Here is an 18,442-nt window from a genome sequence, read left to right on the forward strand (position 1 = left end):
TGGACACCCCCACACATTGTGTCCAGTCCCCACGTGCATGGTCCACCCCATACCACGTGTCCAGCCCCCCATGCATAGACCCCCATTGTGTCCAGGCCCACGTGACTGGGGGACTCACCCGCTGCTCCGGGGGCACCTCAAAGTACCCCCCGCCGCGGAGCCGCCGAAGCCTCAGCACCTCCCCCTGCGCCTCGGCGGAGGACCCCTCCGCCATGGCGCTGCGCCGCGCCGCCGCGCATGCGCCCGAGCAGGCCCCGCCGCGCAAGCGCCCTGAGGCTTCGCGGGCGCCATCTTGGAGTCCCTAGCAACCGTCGCTATGTAGGGCCTAGTGTAGCAGGGGGAGCCTCCCCGGAGGGGAGGGGAGGGGCAGGGCCAGAAGGCTGCATGCAGCCCAGATGTGCAGCAGCCACACAGCTGTGGGCCCAGGCTGGAGCAAGGGCGGGGGGATTTCCTGCCACAAGCCCACAGGGGTGGGGAGCAATGGCTGGTAGCTCCCAACAGGGTGCAAGTCCCACCTCAGCACCCTGTGCCAGGCAGAAAGGCACCATTTGTTCCTCCCAGACTGGCAAGAGTTTATCCCCTTCTTCCTCCAGAAGTGGCCAGTTTGGGGATGCAGGGCTCACACGGAAGATGTTCCCGGGTGCACGAAATGCACAATGCAAGAGCCATCAAGCTGTATGGGCAGACGTGGGGGTGTGCAAGGGCATGTGTGCAAGCAGTAGCTCAGGGGCCAGGAAGGAAGCTGCACCCCAGCCTGCACAACCATGGTAGGGTGACCCCGAGTGAGAGGCCAAGAGAGAGATCTTCTAGGGAAGCAAAGAGAAAGTCATTAGGATCTCCCTCTCACCAGGCAAGAACGAGACCTCGCAACAAGAAATGAGTCAGTAGCAAGCTTAAAACGTGTGATGCAGGACGCCGCGCCAAGTGACCCCCTCAAAGGCGATGCTTATGTTCTCACGAGCCGGGGAAAAGAGGCCAGGAGCTGAGTGAGAACACAGGCTCAGGGTGTTTGACTTCTCCTGCGTTCACGGAGGATGCAGGGCGATGCGCGTTCTCGCAATTAAAACTGCATCAAAAGTGCTCGTGTCCATCATCTCCTCCTCAGGGGAACAGGCTGCAGGGCTATCAATTTTGGCCCAGCTGCATAGTTCAAAAAAGGGTAATAGCACAGGTCGTAATGAAAGTAGCCAGCTTATTTGGCACAACATATGGCACTCGGGTGGCCGTCACAGAGGACATTCCAGTTTTCTGCTACTCTGCCCTCTATTGATACGAAACTGGATGCCTTTATGTCCTCTATTCTTCTCTTCAAAGACAAGAATAGAGGACATAAAGGCGTCCGGTTTTGTATCAAGAGAGGACAACCAGACTGTCCTCTATGGCAGCCACCCTATATGGCATAGATATCCCACAAAATGGCCATGTCATCCATACTGTGGCATTGACTGGTTGCCACTCCCCGGGGTTTTGTTCAGCAAAGTTTGTTGCAAGGCGGTGTGAGTAATAAGCAGTGCAGCGAAACCAGCTGGACCCGTTAATGGACTCGTTAATGGCGGGTCCCGTCTAGTGGCTGGATCCATTGCAGCTGGCAGTGTTTGACAGCTCTCCGCTGGGGAGCGGGACGATGACAGGCGTTTCAGTATCGCTGAAATGGACTGAAGCCAGGGAGTGGTGTGGAGGGATTAGAAATCAGGTAGGCGTTTCATCCAAGCTATCAGGATGGATTTTGCAGGTAAAGACAGCTGGCAGGTAACAAGTCTCTTAGGCCCGGTGAAAGCTGCAAGCAGCATCGGGCTCAGCTGCATTATTTCACGGGCATGCCTCTGGATGGTGCTAATTAGCAAGACAGAACTGTCACAATTACAGAGTCGGAAGTAAAATGAAAACACCAAGAGGAGCAAAATGTCTGCAGCAGAACAGCCTGGAAAAAAATCTCAAGGCACCTTGACGTGATGTTCAAATCCTTTACACATGAAGCACATAACATTGATAGCTGTGGGGGGGCAAGAGATAAGGGTTCCCTTGCTGGACCTGCCAGTTTTCCTGACTAATCTGGGGGCGGGCATCACTTACCCACTCTGTGCCTCAGTTTCCTCACTGTAAAATGGGGATAATGGTACCAAGTCATCTTCCAGCAGCACTGCGAGTCTTCAGATCATGCTCATAATCCATGTGGAGAGCCTCGAATGGAAGTTGCTATATAAAGCATGAATTTATCTCACGAGCAAACGACTGACCAGCAGGACTGAGTTAATATTAGTAAAGCCACTGGGATGGATTTGCAAAGGTCTGCTCAATGAAGACAAATTATTCTCCTTGACAAACCAGGGAATGATGGTTAGCTCTGTCCCTGTCATTGGCTTGCTGGAGGTGTATAAGCAGATTTTGTGCATCTGCAGTTCTCCCGTGTAATTGCCTGGCTTGACTAAGCCGACTGCCAGGCATGGAGAAGTCTGAACAGGGCTTAACAGATCCTGGTGGGGAAAGAGGAGTTTATCAAACCACCTTTGATGGAAAACCCTCTTTCAGTGCTAGTCCTTCTTTGGCAAATAGCTTCTTAAACCTAAAAGGAGTGACATTTTATGTAACAGAAGCAGCTCATCTGATTTTTACAAATGCAGCATTCACAATGAAAGATTCTCTTATTGATCTCACACTTGATTCTGGTGTCAGGTTCAGAGATTCTGGCTGTTTTGTTACCTCTGTTTCTGTGACCAGCTCCTAACATGGCTGATAAAATGCCATCAGTTGTCGCAGGTGTAACACAGGCTCCCAGCCCTGGAACATCAGGGAAGGAGGAGCTGGCTCATCTGTGGTCTGAAAATTTGAGGGTCCCCAAAACCATGGGTTGAAACCTAAGTGAAACCCTTTCAGCCTTTCACCCTGGTGTGGTCTGGGAGGTAAACTGAATTGCGAGCAGGATACTGTGTGCCACCCTCTAAAAGGCTGCTAAGGACCCCTGAAGGTCCTTTACACAGGTGCTTCTGCTTTTGAAGTGCTGGATACGGGAACCTTTGGGGTACCACGATTGCGGACATGCGTCCGCTCACACATCTAATCTTTTATTGACTTGGAATCTTAAATGGTTGACTAAATACATTTATTTTTTAGCAAGCTTCTCCATTCCCATTCTCCTCTTCCTTCTCCAGATGTCGCAGGGAGCTAGGGAAAGTGAGACCATGAACGAAGTTGTTGTTACAGACCCCTGTTTATTAGTTGAGGAGCTCAACTAATGGCATTTGTTGCATCCTTGTGTCTTTGTGTTGTCAGGAGGAGAGAACAACAGGACGCTCCAGAATCAGAACTCACGGCATTTCTCTCTTGACTTGGTAAGCCTCTATGGTGCTGGGTTTTGTGTGTACATTATATGGACCATAGTACTCTGTATCTCTGATGGTTTTGGACTCTGGGAGGTTATCCACATCAGTATAGCTCTCCTCCTCATCCAAGGGCCTGGTGACAATGATTTTCGGTATAATATACCTTTTCTTCTTGACTAGTTTCTCCACTGGAAAAGGATAAAGGACAATGACCCCAGGCGTTATGAAAGGGGATGAATTCTCTCCTGCAAGCTGCTAACAGAGGGGAAGCGTGCATGGCCATATACAAGGAGGTGCATTGGGATTTTATAGGATGCGTGTACCAATCATGCTATTGAGCTAGGCTAACATAGGAGCTTAAGCAACATTTCCTACAGCACAGGACAGGGCTGGGAGAAGGGCTCTGCTCAGAGGGGCTTTTACTGAACATGGAAACCTTGCAGAGAGGAGCCATGGGCTCAAGCGCACTTCCAAAGAGGGAGGTACAGGTGTCAGGGGAGCCCCGAGCTGTGACTTTGGTGGGTTCCCTGCTCCATGTGTTTCTCAGGTGGGTTTGGAACAGCTGGCCAAAGACCTTTTGTACCCAGCTAATATCAAAATGGGGACAGAGCATTGTCATTGGGCATCTCAGCCCCTTTGACAACAACGGGGGCCTATAACATTGTGGTCCCTTTAAAATGACATCTTAAAAATCAGGATCAGTCCAGAGCAGTTTAGGCTTCATCTGATCTGCTTCAACGCTCTTATACTGCAGGGAGGGCTGCTCAGGGGACACTGAACAGCTGTACACATCCTTGCAGTGACTGCTCACACCAGCCTCACCTCTCATCCCCTACCTTTCTTTCGAGGCCTGTCTTCCGCCCCTGAGCTCTTCTGCTGCTGCTTCTTGGCTGATTTACCACTGGGAGCTTGGACATGGTTTGTGTGGGCCTGTGGTGATGTTTGGATGTGCTGGCTGTGCTTCTGGAGATCCGTCTTTCTCTGCTCCCAGGTTTGGCTGACCGTGGGCAGCTGGGCATCAGCTGCAGGAATTTGGGATGCAAAGAAAAGACAGGGAAGGTGAAAAGGTGATTTAGTGTCATGGAGCCACAACAGCCTCTCACCATGCTGAGTCCTCTCCTGCCTGCATTTGCATGTGATCACATCAGAAAGTCTCTTGGATTTGGGAATATTCATTGGCAGCAATTCTACCATTTCCATCTAGCAGTGTATCGATCCCCTTGTTAGGATTCCTTCCATTCCAGACCTACCTTAAAAAACCTCCTCATTGTTCTTCCTTCTGCTGGCTGCGCTTCTTCTCATTTCTTTATCAATCCCCTACCAGCGCTACCTTCTAATCTGTATTCACCTAATACAGATTAGGTACCTAATCGTCCCTTTCCCCTATGCGCTTATTTATAGATACCGATTATTTTCCAAGCTACTTTCACTTACCCTCTAAATCCCATCTTTCCTTTTTAGGCTGCCTTTCTTAGCATGGCCTATCAGACATCTGATAAAACTGTCTTGCCCAGTTCCCAGTAACCAGGTGCACATTGCCATTTGAATTATCCCAGCTGGTCTGGTTCATAATTTTCTTTTCAGCTCTGTGAAAGTGCCTGTGCACTTTGTGTGTGTCTGTGCAACTCTTTTGGTCTTTACTGTGTTTTCACATAGCAAAAAAATCCCTGCAGTGACCACTCACTACCAGTGCTGCGACTGGTTCCTCTGTCTGTCTAGAGGAGACTTACTATCAAAGTGCCTCCTGTTGGTGCAACATTTGCAAAAAATGCACCAGGAAAACACAATTTGGGTGGAAAACTCGACCCTCCCGACCACATTATAGTCACCAATGAGGGTGCACAGCACAGTCTTCACAAACAGCCCTAAAATAAAGCAAGGCACATGAAAACGGAAGAGGATGTGAGATTGCCAGAGAGCCCTTATCACTGAGTCAATATTCTTGCTTTGCTGTAGCAAGAAGAGGTACAAGATCCTCATTTGGGCTTTTATCTTCTGCACCAGGGCTGTGTCTCAGAGTAGGGAAGTGGTCCTCTTTCAGGCAAAGTGCACTGGGATATAAGTGACAAGCGATCTGTATGAGCTTTGCTTCCCTACAATATAATTCACTTGCCAGATATAATCAAGAGATTTGATAAGACTTTAAACTAGAAGTATAAGATGGGGAGATTTGAATGCTGAAAATCATATCTGTGGTTCGCTACATCTGTGCTGCGGTGCCCTGGTTGAGAATCACTGAACTACTACAATCACCGGTGTTGCACTAGGCAGCAAACTGGAAGCTCTTCATATGAAGAGCAGAGTCACAGTGAGCCCTGGGAAGGACAGAGCTTTGAGGTGTGCCTTTGACCACTCTGATGCTCTTTGAGACCTCTCACCCCCTGGTCCCATTGCATTTGCCCTTCTTCCCTTCATACAAGCAATAGTGGTGATGACAAGGAATGAAGGTAACTGCTGCCCAGGCATAGCATATTCCAGGAGAAGGACAAGCCCAGGACAAGATGCTGAGAAGTGGCCAGCAGCCCGTGTGAGAAAGAACCACCACTCCACCTGCCCCACCTGCATGCTAGCACCAGCTAGCCAGGGTCCCTGAAACCTTGGCATCCATCTCCCTATGCCACGCATCTCCAGGTGTATTTTGAACCCCCCAACCCAAGGCCCAGTGTACGCAGCACAGATGAGGGAGACACTGGATTGTTATCAGGCATCTTGGCCCCTTTGATCAGGCTGTAAAATGAAACTGCTGCTGAGCAGTTTAGGCCTAAAAATCAGGCCAGCTGTGGCAGCCCAGTGAGGATTACCAAGCCGGGGGTGCACAGCAGGCAAGGGCTAAATGCAGCAACACGGTGGCCAGCTCAGCTCTGCTTTTTCCAGCCCTGCCACACGCCCCTTACCTTCTCCCTGAGGAGTCTCTGCACACCCCCAAGTCTCCTGCCACTGCTGCTTTGCTGATGTACTTGCAGCTGCTTGAACAAGATAGCCATGGGCTTTTGAAGGGCTTTGCATGTGCTGGCTGTGCTCCTGCCAATTGGCTTCTCTGAGCTCCTGGCTCCGGTTCCCGTCAGCTGTAGGAATTTAGGATGCAAAGAAAAGAGAAGGAAGGTGAAAAGGAAGCTATGTTAGCTGGTTAGTTCTGCATCATGGAATTACAGCTGCCCTCGCTACACTGAGTCCTCTCCTACTTATATCTGCACAGCTTGCGCTCAAGGCAACTCTTGGAGCTGGGAATTTTTAAAGCCCCTCATCTCCATCGGTTTGGCCTTCCCACAGCAAATGTACCCAGGAAAAGCCAGGCACTGCCATAGCTATTGTATAACTGACCTCACTGGCTGCTTGCACCATGTCTGTGAGATCACCGGTCTCCCTGAAGAGTGAGTTTGACTGTATTCAAGTTCCTTTCCAAAGCTAGTGCCTCAGCCCCCACCACCTGTGCCAGTAGCCTTCACAACTGATCTACAATTTCAAATCTGAGCATATCCCAGCCTTCATGAGCAACTTTATAAGAAAAATTATTTATTTATTTTTTGATTTGTATCCACGGCCGAATTAGCCAAAACTAATTCCAAATCCAAGTGTCCAGAACCATAAGTGTCCCTACTACCAGCAAACATCCTCCACCTGCACCTAGGTCTTCAGATGTTTCCAAAACCTTTGGTGGGCATCCTACTTGCAAGCCCAAGCCTGGAGGCTTGGGATTTGGATGCCCCCGAGTTTTGCAAGCAGAAAAAGGAAGGGGAGTTAGACACAAGCTGAGAAAGGAAAGGGGCTGCTGCCTGTATCTTGGATGCTTGGCAGACAGAGAGAGCTGCTTCAGTATTTGGGGTACCCCTGGAGCTTGTACCCTGGGTGGTCAGGCAGCCCCCAATGAGACCAGCACTGCTGATGGGTGGAGGGAGACTCAAGGGGGCAGATGTCCCCGCTCTTCTAGTCCAGCACTTGTTGCTCACTTGCTCCAGCTCTCCAATTCCCCAAATACAAGCTCCAGACATCATCCTTCTCGTACCACAAACCTCCCAATGCCGTATTCTTCAAGGGAGCCATCAGGCCAGGCTTAGATTGACCTGATGATGTTTGTGGTAGGTATCAGCCAGGGACACATGAAAGGCAGACTGCGGAGGAAGGACCTAGACACTACTGTTCCTTCTCAGATTCTCACTGTGGGTACCAGGGGCTTTCTACATTATCTGTGCAGGAGGTTTATGGGATCAGACAAGCCTCAGTCAAGCTTCTCCTCTGATCCGTCGTGTTACTTTATGCCTCTACAGCAGCATTTCTCAACCCATGAGTCACAACAGGTCACAAGAACATATGAAAGGGTTGGGAACAAATTTTAAACATGGATTCTCTTTTAAAGGAGAAAAATGTGGGAAACTGGCTTTTCCCTTGCTGCAAGGGGCTGCTTGGGGCCTCCTTCCCCACATCTGCTCTGCCCCACACACTGCAGGGCTGGAGGCAGTGGGTTGGGAGTGAGGGCACTGGGTCGGGACTAGCCATCGATGTCTATAAATGGGTCCTGGTACAAAAAAAGGTAAGAACCACTGTTGTACAGTGCCTCACGTTGGCAAGTCTCCCAGCAGGAAAGGAGCACAGCTGGCAAGCCCAGGGGCATACAGTACCCTTTTAATCCAGGAGGAATGAAGTGACATGGTCTCCCCTGAGGTCAAGTAATGTATGAGTTGGTTCTCCCACCCCGCTGCCCCCAGTGTGTGGGGCAGAGAGTGGGTGTGTGTGGGGGTGTAAAACCCCAAGCAGCCCCTTGCAAGCTGCAAGGGAAAAGCCAAGGTTTCCTACATTTTTCTCCTTTAAAGGACAACCCATTTTGAAAGTTAGTTTGCAGCCCTTCTTGTCAGAGCTGGGATGAGAACCAAGGAGTCGTGCACGTGCACATCTCTCTCCAGCGGCTCCTGCTCCCTCCCAAAGCAGAACAGACTCCAGGCGCTCCAGCCCCTTGGCGTGCAACCCCCATCCTTCCTCCCCTCGCCTTAACAACAGCGCCTGCCCCCAAGAACAAGAGCTCTTTACCTCTCATGTGGCCGCCTCTGCTCTGCCGCTGCCCCATAGATGAGCCCCCCGGCTCTGGCTCAAGCTTGGGGCTCTGCAGCTCCCCTGCTCACACCACCAAGGGTCTTTTGTGACACACCCGGCAGCATCATCGGCAGCAAGGAGGCAGTGAGCTGAGGCTGTGCTGGAGGGACTGCTGCATCATGAGGTGAGTGCAGGCAAGGCTGGGGTGGCCGCCCAGGCTCCACATGGCGCACATCAAGAGGCAGCGTGCAGCCCTGGGAGCTGGGTGGGGGCATCCCCAAATGTTGTAGGCGGATTCATTTGAACAGGCAGCGGGTGAGACTGGCAGGGGCTTCACAGGCAGAGGCGGCCATCACAGGCAAGGGCATCGCAGCAGCAGGCTGCATGGGTGGAAGATGCCCCCGCCCAGGGCTGGACACGGGCACAGGTGAACCGGGAGGCTGCCCAAAAATGGTGAAAATAATGATCGTTATTATAATTATTGCTGGTGAAGGAAGGCCCGATACTAAAAGTTTGCCCGGGGCTGCCAGGAGCCCGGGCACAGCGCTGCCCCCCGCCCCACAGCCGTCCTCGTGCCGGTCCCCGCTTATACAGGGTACAGAGCAGGGCCTGGAAATGTGCGCGTCGCCTGGTGCAGAGGGGGAAACGGGGGCCGGAAGGACCCAGGAGTCCGGCTCTCCCCACCCGCTGCAGGACCCTTCGCACCCAGCACGTGCCAACCCAGCACTGAGGGACGTCTCCTTGTGCGCATGCGCCGTCCGGGGAGCGGCGGCAGCGGTCTCGGAAGAAGACGCGGCAAGAAGCGCCGGAAGCGGCTGAGGAACCCGGAAGTGGCTAAGGAACCTGGAAGTGCCGGGAACCGGGCCTCGGAGCAGGATGGACGGTGAGTGACCCCCGCCTGCGGAGGGGGAAGTGAGGAGGTCGCCGCACCCCTGGGAGCGGCTCCCTGCCTGCAAGGAGAGGAGATCCGACCTGGGGGGCGGGGTAGGCCCTAGGCAGGACGGGGTGGTCTCCATGGTGACGTCACACGGGGTCCTCCCGCGCGGGGTCTGCCCAGGAGTGGGCCCCTGCCCTGTCCGCAAGGGGGGGCAGTGACCTGCGCCTGCGCGTGGGAGGTCCGGCCCGTGCAGCTCCAGCCCACAGGGAAGGGCCACAAACAAACTTTCAAAATGGGCTGTTGTTTAAAGGAGAAAGATGTGGGGAACCCCAGCTTTTCCCTCCCAGCTCGCACGGGGCTGCTGGGGGCTTCACACCCCCACGCGCACCCGCCCCACACACCGGGGGCAGCAGGGTGGGAGTGAGGGGTGCTGGGCGGGGACCGGCTGCCGACGTTTACAAACGGGTCCTGGTGCTCCATGGGACAGTCTCCCCAGCGCACAGCTCCTGAGTTGAAGGGGGTGTGAGCTTTTTATTAATAAGTGTTTCAGAGCCATCTCTGAGATGTTCCAGATGTCGTCTCATTTCTCTTTCCAGATACACTCTTCCAGCTGAAGGTGAGTGCACTATTTCCCTCCCCGCCCCCCCACTGGTTATATGTCTCTCCCAGTGCTGGGTGGCCTTGGTAACTGGAAGTGGGGGCAGGGAGAGGTAAGCAGCTGTGTTAAGCTCTCAGTACATCGGGCAGTGGTGGTGGTGGTGAGATAAAGGGTGGCTCTGTCCCCTGTGAGCAGAGATTCCTCGTGATGCTTTGATTCAGACCTTGGAGACATCCCCAGCCATGTCGCTGATGCTTGACTCTTTGTCAGCGTAAAGGTGGCAGCGTGGCTCGCAGTTAAATAAGGTGCATAATCTCTCTGCGTATTAGGGACAAATCAGTTTAAGCCCATTAGGCTGTATTGGCCTTTCACCTGGTAATTGGATTACAATGAATGGAAGCTGGTCTGTCACTCTTTTGGTTTTGGCAAACTGAGAGGAACGGGCATGTTTGGCATCAAGATTTACATCTTGTCCCCAAGTGCACAAAGAAGCTCTTTAAAGCTGTGTTGTTCTAGCAGCTCGGTGCCTGTGCAGCACCCAGGCATGACAGGGAGGGGGAGCCATTGGCCTGGATTTATTCCCTGTACCCAGCAGCAGCAATCTAGGCGCCCGCATGGTGTAAAACACCTGCGCCGGCATCTGGTGAGAGGGAGCACATGAATGGCGCTCTCAGAAAAAACAATTCAGGCCAACCAGTTCTGGCAATTCAGGCCAACCTGGACGGGCTGTCAAGGTGGGCTGATCCAAACCTGATGACACTGGACAGAGAAATGCAAGGTACTCCACCTCGGGAGAAAATACCCACATCATACTTATAGGCTCATCAGTGCTACACTTGCTAGCACCACAGCTAAAAGAGACTTCAGGGTCATGACTGATCACAGGATGAACATGAGCCACCAATGCAATGCCAGAGCTGACAAAGCAAATAAAACACTGGCTTGCATCTACTAATACATCTTAAGCAAGACCCAAGAAGTCATCCTGCCACTTTACTCGGCCTTGGTGAGGCCGCAGCTGGATTACTGCATCCAGTTCTGGGCTTCACACTTTAGAAAGGATGTGGAGAAGCTTGAGAGAGTCCAAAGGAGAGCCAAATTCATGATCAGAGGTAACAAAAACAGGCTTTATGAGGAGAGGCTGAGGCATGGGACTTCTCAGCCTGGAGAGGCAAAGGCTCAGTCAGGGAGGACTTGATGGCAGCCTGTAAGTACATAAGGGGTGTGGATCAGGATCTGGGAGAGCGTCTGTTCACCAGGGTACCCCAAGGGGAGACACAGTCCAATGGTCACAAACTGCTTGAAGGCCACTTTAGGCTGGACGTAAGGAAAGACTTCTTTACTGTCTGAGTCTCCAGAGTCTGGAACAGGCTCCCCTCAAAAGTGGTGCAAGCACCTACTCTGGATACCTTTAAGAAATACTCGGGTGCTTATTTTGCCACGGTGATCTGACCCCAGCTGACTGCCTGCCCCTTGGGCAGGGGGCTGGACCTGATGATCTCACAAGGTCCCTTCCAGCCTTAATGTCTGTGAAATCTATGAAAAAAACATACCCCGTGTCCAGCACAATTTCCATCCCAGCACCCCCTTGGACTTCAGCCAGCCCTTGCTGTGGCTGCTGAAAAAGCCAAAGCAGAAACTGAGGGCTGCTCCTAGCCCACCCTTGCTGAGAGCCACCTACCACCTCCTGCTTTGACCCATGGGCTAAAATCTCAAGTCCCTCCCCTAATGCCTCCTGTGGTGGGGTCTTGCAGCAGGAGAGACAGGCACCTGGACCACCTGCCTCACTGCATACAGTGGACAAGCTAGCACTTCACTGCAGCCAAGGGTTGTTGCTGTGCTCTCGTAGCATGCAGGTTTTTGGGGAAAGCCTGGGAGGGCTTTTGGTCTTGCGTGAGTACTTGACCCTTTTGTGCCTGAGTGCTGAAGTCTGTTTGTCTTTAGTTTACAGCAAAGCAGCTGGAGAAGCTCGCCAAGAAGGCTGAGAAGGACTCCAAGACTGAGCAAGCCAAAGTCAAAAAGGTGAGGTGAGGGCACCAACCACAGAGCTTTCTGCTGAGGATGGATGCAACCACTAGAGATCCTCCCTGAATGCTAGGTGCTGTTTCAGATTACATGTGAGATCCTCTGGCTCAGTGTGTGAGGGACAAGGAATCTCTGTGGATTAGATCCAAGCAGGCGAGTTTCCTCCCACTTTGTGTCGAAGCTCCAGCCCCAACAAGCCCCCCTGGAAACTCAGGATCTCCTAGTACCCTGATATGCTGAGTCTATGTATAGTAAAATGTTTGGTGCCACCAGCTCCACTGAACATGTTTGAAGTCTGCTCCCAGCCAACACTTTGCAGTCATCGGGAACACAAGGCAGATTCCGGGCCTGAGAGCAGCTGGGTAGAAGCGTGAAATGTGAATCAAAATGGAATTTTCCATGCCAATCTTTCCTCTCCCCCACTGCAGGCTCTTCAGCAGAAGAATGTGGAGTGTGCCCGCGTCTATGCCGAGAATGCCATCCGGAAGAAGAATGAAGGGCTGAACTGGCTTCGCATGGCCTCCCGAGTGGATGCTGTGGCCTCCAAGGTCCAGACGGCAGTGACCATGAAAGGGGTGAGAGTGCTTTCATTCTAGCTACACGGCTCCAGGGATGGGAAAGCCTCTTCCCCCTTGTAAAGACTGATGCAACAAGTCTTTTCCCTTTCTTAGTTGGAGTTCTTGGCAGGAACCTTCCCCCAGCCCCAGCTAGGGGTTTGGTGAAGGCTCAGCGTTGAAGCAGATGCTTGGCAGTCTGACACAGCTGCGGTGCCAGCCTGTGTGATAGCTTTGGGATGTGATCTGGTTTCACTGGGGGGACTCCCTCTGGCTTGTGATTTTAGCATACGCTTGAGCCTGGCTTGGCAGAAGCCAGAGGTTTGTTTCTGGAATCACTTCCCTGCCTCACACTGGTGCGTAAGAGACTGAGTGTGAGCTCAGCTGTGTAGTACCAGGCATCTTTGAACCCTGTCTCTACTGGAGGTGGTGTTGGTCGCCCTGGACACCTGCAGCAGGCTGTCTGCTCCCAAGCCACCACATAGCTGGAGTGCAGAGGCATGTGGCCTGACTGTGGGGCTTTATCTGGCTTTGCTGCTTCCTACCAAGTCCAAGGTTGCACAGAGCTGTCATCAGGGTGCATTGTACCAGCATTTGAAGTTCTGCGACAAGCAGAGAAGAGACCAAAAGGGGCAGAGCTTTCAGAAGGGAGGTCTCATGGGCACTTCTATTGCTGTGTGTTTGGCTGAAGTCCCCTGTTTGCTAGAGGCCCAGACTGTAGGATGGTGTGTGCCAAATATTGACCCATAACTGAGGCACGTGCTAAGGAGTTGCATCTGCCTGGGTGATGTGCATGTGGATGGTAGCTGTGTTCTCAGAAGCTGTCTGTGCACTTGTACACATGCAGCTCTTGTGTATAAACTGAGAGCCCCTTACATGCGCTGCAGGGCCAAAGACCTTCATGGGCAGGCCACAGGCGGCATGCCCATGACACTGAGTATCCTGGGCTAGGCCGGGCTCCTGTCGCAGCTGTGACAGCTCGTCTGGCCTCTTACATGTGCATTTTTCCACCTCCTGTTACAGGTGACTAAAAACATGGCTCAGGTGACTAAGGCCTTAGACAAGGCTCTGAGCTCCATGGACTTGCAGAAGGTGTCGGCCGTGATGGATAAGTTTGAGCAGCAGGTGCAGAATTTGGATGTGCACACTTCGGTGAGTCCTGTGCCTGCCTGAGGGATCCAGGGGTAAATCTTTCTGGGCTGCTGTGCCCTTGGGGGCCAGGGTGTGAGCAGGAGTGAGCTTGTTCCCCCATGCCTCTGGGCTCAGGTGGAGGCCTCCTGTTGGCTTTTCCTGCCTGGGCTATCTGCCATCCATGGATGAATTGCGGAATTGTATCCAGAGCTCTGGTCCTTGTAGTTTGGGTAGCACACTGAGGCCACAGTTGAGATCAGGGCTCTGCTGTGTTGGGCACTTTACACACCTGAAGTGAGAGGGGAGTTCTGTCCCAAAGGGTGTGACTGGACAGATGAAGACTAGACATCAGGAGACACTACTTCACGGTCAGGGTGGCTAGGATCTGCTTCCAGAGAGAAGTGGTGCTGGCTCCTACCTTGGGGGTCTTTAAGAGGAGGCTAGATGTACACCTTGGTGGTGTCGTTTGACCCCAGTACTCTTTCCTGCAATGGCAGGGGGTCGGACTAGATGATCGTCTCAGGTCCCTTCCAACCCTACCTACTATGAAGGGTGGGGGAAGAGGAGTCACTGTCCCCATGCTATGCAGGAACAGGTACACAGACAGAAGTGACATACCTGGTGTCTCGGGGAGTCTGCAGGGGGTCAAGGTTCAAATGTCATATCGCTGGGGTGCCAATGCAATACTTTTCCTCTTGATCAGGGTTACTAGAGCATTCACTCTTGCGTGCTTGTGGGCCTGGCTGTAGGGGTGTCTCTGGGGCACTGCCGGCCTGCCCATACCACAACTGGGAGGGTGTGAGCTGTCCAGTGATAGCCACGTGGTTCCCAGCAGAGCCAGCTTTAGGCTGCTTGCTCCTCACCTTGGTGTGGGCTGAGTGGTGCTGACCACAGCCACGGAGAAAGCAGCTGCAGCTAGCCAGCCAATCTGTGCCAAGACATAACAAGCCGTGTGCACTGCAGGTTATGGAGGACTCCATGAGCTCAGCCACCACGCTGACTACGCCGCAGGAGCAGGTGGACAGCCTCATTGTGCAGATTGCGGAGGAGAATGGCCTAGAAATCATGGACCAGCTCAACCAGCTCCCCGAGGGGGCCTCAGCCGTGGGGGAGAGCTCTGTCCGCACCCAGGAAGACCAGCTATCCCGGAGGTGCTGCCCTTTCCTCTCTGCCTCTCCCAGTCCCCTGGGCAGCTCAAAACATCCCCTTCCATGGTGTAGACAGCGGGGGGGTGGGACTGATGCTGTGGGCTTTTATGTTGCTGTGCTGCGCTCAGCTGTGGGAGCCCATGGGCTCTCATGTGCCCCTTCCTCTCCATCAGAGCCTGGGCACAGAGGACCCTATTCTGATCTGCAGGTGGAGAAGGCCCCCCGCCCCAGCTAGCATGTGGGGAGGGGAGGCGCACCACAGGGTGCTGCTTGCATAAAGCTGCCAGTGATTTGGCACAGAGCAGCCTCCCACTGTGGCTCAGCACTTGGCAGTTCTCTGCCAACAGCTCTGGGAACAGGCTGTCTCCTGGAACCTCCCCAGGAGAAGCTTGTAAGCTTCCTCCTCTTCCTGCTGCTCTCCCTTGTGCCACTGTGAGCTGCACCCTGCAGTTCCAGGGGCTGGATCGGACCTCCAAGGGTATCAAATCTGACCTCTTGCTGCACAGCTTGAGCTGATGCAGCCCTGCTCCTGGAGCTGGTACCCTGGGGAGTTAGAACAGCAGGGTTTGCTCTCGGGGAGCTTTTGAGGAGGGTATTCACCTTCTCAGCCCCCAGTCATCTCCTAGATGCCCTATGCTTCTTCAGTGTGTCCCCAGGTCTCCCCAGGACGCAGACAGATGGCTCCCCCTGACTCCACCTGATGTGCCCTAAGGGCTTGTTCCATGTCCCGACTTGAGCCCCCCTCCACCTCTGGCTGCAGCCTCCCACATGTCAGTGCCTTGGAAGGGTCTCCTGGATGGTGCACAAACAAGGCCTCTGAGCTTGTTGCCGCCCTGCCAGTGCAGAGCTCTGCGCTTCTCTGCCATGTGGGATCGTGCATTTCCTGCCAGGGGGTTGTCCTGTTGCCTTCCAGGCATGGGGGCATCGCCCTGGTGCTGTGAAAGGGGTCCTGCCAGGTTGGGGTGGGTGTCTGGAACTGTGTGTGGCTCCTTCCAGTACTGTCACCCACTGCTTGAGGGCAGACTTGCTTCCTACCCTGCCCTGGAGGTGTTGAGCATTGTCCCATCCTCCCCGCTGACTCTTTCTCTGTCTCTCTCCTGCTGTCCCGTCCAGGTTGGCTGCCTTGCGAAACTGAGGTCCTGTCACCTCGTGGACTGCTGTTCTTCCAACCAGGCCACCTCTCCTGCAGCCCATCTCCAGCCTCTGCCCTGGGGACAGACTCTTCTCCTTTTTGGTGTTTCTTTTATTCCAGCAATGACTGCTTCCTGCCCAGCCAGTGGGGAGATGTTCAAGGGGGGGCTGCCAACACAACCTTGCTCTGAGCCTGGAGAAGCATCTCTGCTGGCAGCGTGTTTCATGGCTGGGGGCCAGGGCCCTTGGTGAGCACAATGGCCCTGGGCCCCATTTCTACACTACACGGTGATCTTGCTGGAAGCTCAAGTGCTTTTCTGCTGGGATGCTGGTGCCTGAGTCTCTCCTGATGTCTGTCTCTCTCTAGTGATTGTCATGCATCCCTCTGTCACAGATTGGTCTCCTGTGGGTAGTCCCTGGGCTGCTTTGGGCAGCGGCACAGTGGGCAGCTTTGTGCCCCTTTCTTTGTGGCTTTGTGTCGTCATGAGTCGGGAAGAAGAGACTGGCCTGGGTTTGCCTGGGTGCTTGCTGTGTTTCGCGGGAGGGCCGAGTGGAGCAAGCCCCGTAGGCCTGTGCCTTGGTGTGTTGCCATAACAGCATGTTCCCATGCACTTGGCTCCCCTGTGCTGCTGTGCCTGCTGCACTCCTGCCACCGTGCCCCCAGGGGCCTCGCCTGATGGGCAAGGGTCCTGCTGTGCCAGCTCCCAGCCCCCAGTGTTGGCATCAGGGCGCCAGCCTGCCTACCCACCTTGGATTCCCTCACCACCAAGTGACCTTTGCGAAGCTGACTCCTCCCTCACCACCATACGTTCACCTGTTGCGCACTGCCCTGGGGGAGGTGGCTCCCTGTGAGACAGCTGGACCATCAAGGGGGAAGGCCTCACCTGCTCCTGGCGCTGTCTGCTGTGAGCCCCAGGAACAGGCTGCCCAGCAAGCCAAGCCCTTCTGTGAGTGACGTCCATGCCTGTCCTGCCCTGAGCATGTTGCTTAGCTCCTCAATACCTCCGTTGCCTTTACCTCATGGGCCTCTGGCTCCCCCTGCTCGCATCTGGCTGGCAGGGTTCCCCACACTACCGCCCATGGTGCAGAGCCAGCGAGCTTGTGACCATGGAGCTCTGTAAGAGGAGAAAGCTGTACCCATGCCAGAGGGAGCTCCCCACGGCCCAGCCCGGGAAGATCCAGCAGAGCTATGTGTTGCCCTTTCACAGTCTGCTCCATGTCTGTGCTGAGGCAGCACACACCCAGCCCCTTTGCACCGCAGCAGCTAGATGAGGGGTGGCTGATGGGGAGAGGCAGGTCCGGAGAGCTGCTCCATCATGTGGGGATGGGTCCATGTGCATTTGCTGTCCCCAGCCGTGCTTGGAAGCATGTCTGGTTGCTCCTGGCAGGCCGTCTAGGAGGGTTGGGGTACTGGTGTTTCATGTTGTCTGCTCTCCGCGTGAGAAACCCCAGTCGGGCTGAGGCAGCATCCATACACCCTCTGCCTCGGGGGCTCAGCTCTGGCCTTGCCTGGTCCCTCCCTCTGCTGCAGGCCAGAGCTGCTTTGTACAGCCCCTGTGTACAAAGACCTCTGAAGTCTCTTGGGAATTTTTCCCGCTGCAGTCCTTGGGCGCAGGCGTGGGCATGGCCAGAGGGAAGATCTTCCTTCCTAGGGATGCTATGTTCCATCTCCAGAAAAAGGCCGAGACACTAGTTGAGTCGGGGCCGGGGCTTGAATTCCATCTGAGTAGCTGAGGCAGTCACATGTTGGGTGTCCAGGCCTCTGCTGTCTGGAGGCACAGAGCGGGCTGGCTTCTGTCCTGCACTGGCACCGGTAGCTCCCCACCTGGTGCTGTGCAATGAGGATGGGAGGGGGCCCTGGACCCCCACACAGGGGCCCTTTGCTCCTGGGGTGGCACCACGCTCGCTGTTTTTAAAAGCCTGTTTTGTTCACCTTTGTTTTGAAACCCTGTGATTCCCTGTGCTTTCAATAAAACCCCTGTCCTTGAAGGTCGCCTCTGAGGGCCTGGCTGCCTGGTCATTTGTGGCTGGGTGGAGTGGTGCTCACATGGGCTGTTCAGGTCTGGGGGCAAAGGGGGACCTGTGCGAGCCCTGAGCTCCTGGCATTCAGGCTACCTCTCCACAAAGCAAAAGCTGCTTTTCCAGGGGACTTGTGGGGGCGGCTCTGGGTGTACCGGACCACTGGGTGACAGCTCATCACTGTTGCTCCATGGTGCTGGGTTCCCAGGGTGTGGATGCCCCTGAGGAATTGGCTTGGTGGATTTAACTCTGGTTTGGGGATCCTTTGCTTTTAAGAACAGCCCCTTTTCCCTGCCCAGAACAGCCAGGTCCAGGTAGGGACCACCCTGCTGCTTGGGTGTCTTCTCCTGGCAGGCATGGCTATAACTGGCTGCGTCGCCAGAGGGAGCCCCGGGCCAGGGAACTGCTCCCCGCTGCAGCCTTCTGCCTGGGCCGTGACTGCCAGGGCTGAGCTGCTCCCCATGCACAGGCCTGAGCACCCGCAGAGCGCAGCCCTCTGTCCAAATGCCTTTCAGGACAGGTTTCTCAACCGTCTTGCCCGCAGCTACTTGTGGGGAGCATTGCCAAGCCCGTTGCTTGCAGGGAGCGTTCCCCCGTCCTGCTGTGGCCCCAGT

General features: G+C 54.3%; 3 protein-coding genes across 4 annotated transcripts in view; 1 reads left to right on the plus strand and 2 right to left on the minus strand.

The window, feature by feature from the left end:
• CDK10 (cyclin dependent kinase 10) overlaps positions 1 to 246 on the minus strand; it is a 25,377-nt gene extending 25,131 nt beyond the window's left edge. The window contains exon 1 of the mRNA XM_019505374.1: positions 119 to 246. Coding sequence (XP_019360919.1) covers positions 119 to 214 — 96 coding nt within the window. The 5' untranslated portion in view covers positions 215 to 246. The remainder of the gene's footprint in view (positions 1 to 118) is intronic.
• A 2,824-nt stretch (positions 247 to 3,070) lies between these two features.
• Positions 3,071 to 6,849, minus strand: SPATA33 (spermatogenesis associated 33). Of its 2 annotated transcripts, XM_019505376.1 has the most exons (3): positions 6,215 to 6,849; positions 4,157 to 4,342; positions 3,071 to 3,508 (listed from the first exon to the last, which is right to left on the minus strand). In XM_019505376.1, exons 1-3 carry the CDS (start codon positions 6,324 to 6,326, stop codon positions 3,306 to 3,308), a joined length of 501 nt encoding a protein of 166 aa, XP_019360921.1. In that variant the 5' UTR covers positions 6,327 to 6,849; the 3' UTR covers positions 3,071 to 3,305. The 2 variants fall into 2 exon arrangements, with proteins under 2 accessions (XP_019360921.1, XP_019360920.1); XM_019505375.1 differs by lacking the exon at positions 6,215 to 6,849 and having other exon boundaries at positions 4,157 to 5,235.
• Positions 6,850 to 9,140: 2,291 nt separating this feature from the next.
• CHMP1A (charged multivesicular body protein 1A) lies at positions 9,141 to 16,956 on the plus strand. Its single transcript, XM_019505380.1, has 7 exons — positions 9,141 to 9,228; positions 9,819 to 9,838; positions 11,765 to 11,842; positions 12,274 to 12,420; positions 13,423 to 13,551; positions 14,494 to 14,681; positions 15,792 to 16,956. Exons 1-7 carry the CDS (start codon positions 9,222 to 9,224, stop codon positions 15,811 to 15,813), a joined length of 591 nt encoding a protein of 196 aa, XP_019360925.1. The 5' UTR covers positions 9,141 to 9,221; the 3' UTR covers positions 15,814 to 16,956.
• Positions 16,957 to 18,442: the final 1,486 nt, after the last annotated feature.

This window comes from Gavialis gangeticus, unplaced genomic scaffold (genome assembly GCF_001723915.1).
Source record: "Gavialis gangeticus isolate Ggan-Ray unplaced genomic scaffold, GavGan_comp1, whole genome shotgun sequence".
In the NCBI taxonomy this organism is placed as follows: domain Eukaryota; kingdom Metazoa; phylum Chordata; order Crocodylia; family Gavialidae; genus Gavialis; species Gavialis gangeticus.

Excerpts from the sequence above, each read along its gene's own strand:
- SPATA33 (XM_019505375.1), bottom strand. The coding sequence starts at position 4,520 with ATGGAAATGGTAGAATTGCTGCCAATGAATATTCCCAAATCCAAGAGA. Across the intron at positions 3,509-4,156 it reads AGACAGGCCTCGAAAGAAAG|TGGAGAAACTAGTCAAGAAG; the intron begins GTAGGGGATGAG and ends ATCCTTTTCCAG.
- CHMP1A (XM_019505380.1), top strand. Across the intron at positions 13,552-14,493 it reads ATTTGGATGTGCACACTTCG|GTTATGGAGGACTCCATGAG; the intron begins GTGAGTCCTGTG and ends TGTGCACTGCAG. Across the intron at positions 14,682-15,791 it reads GAAGACCAGCTATCCCGGAG|GTTGGCTGCCTTGCGAAACT; the intron begins GTGCTGCCCTTT and ends TGTCCCGTCCAG.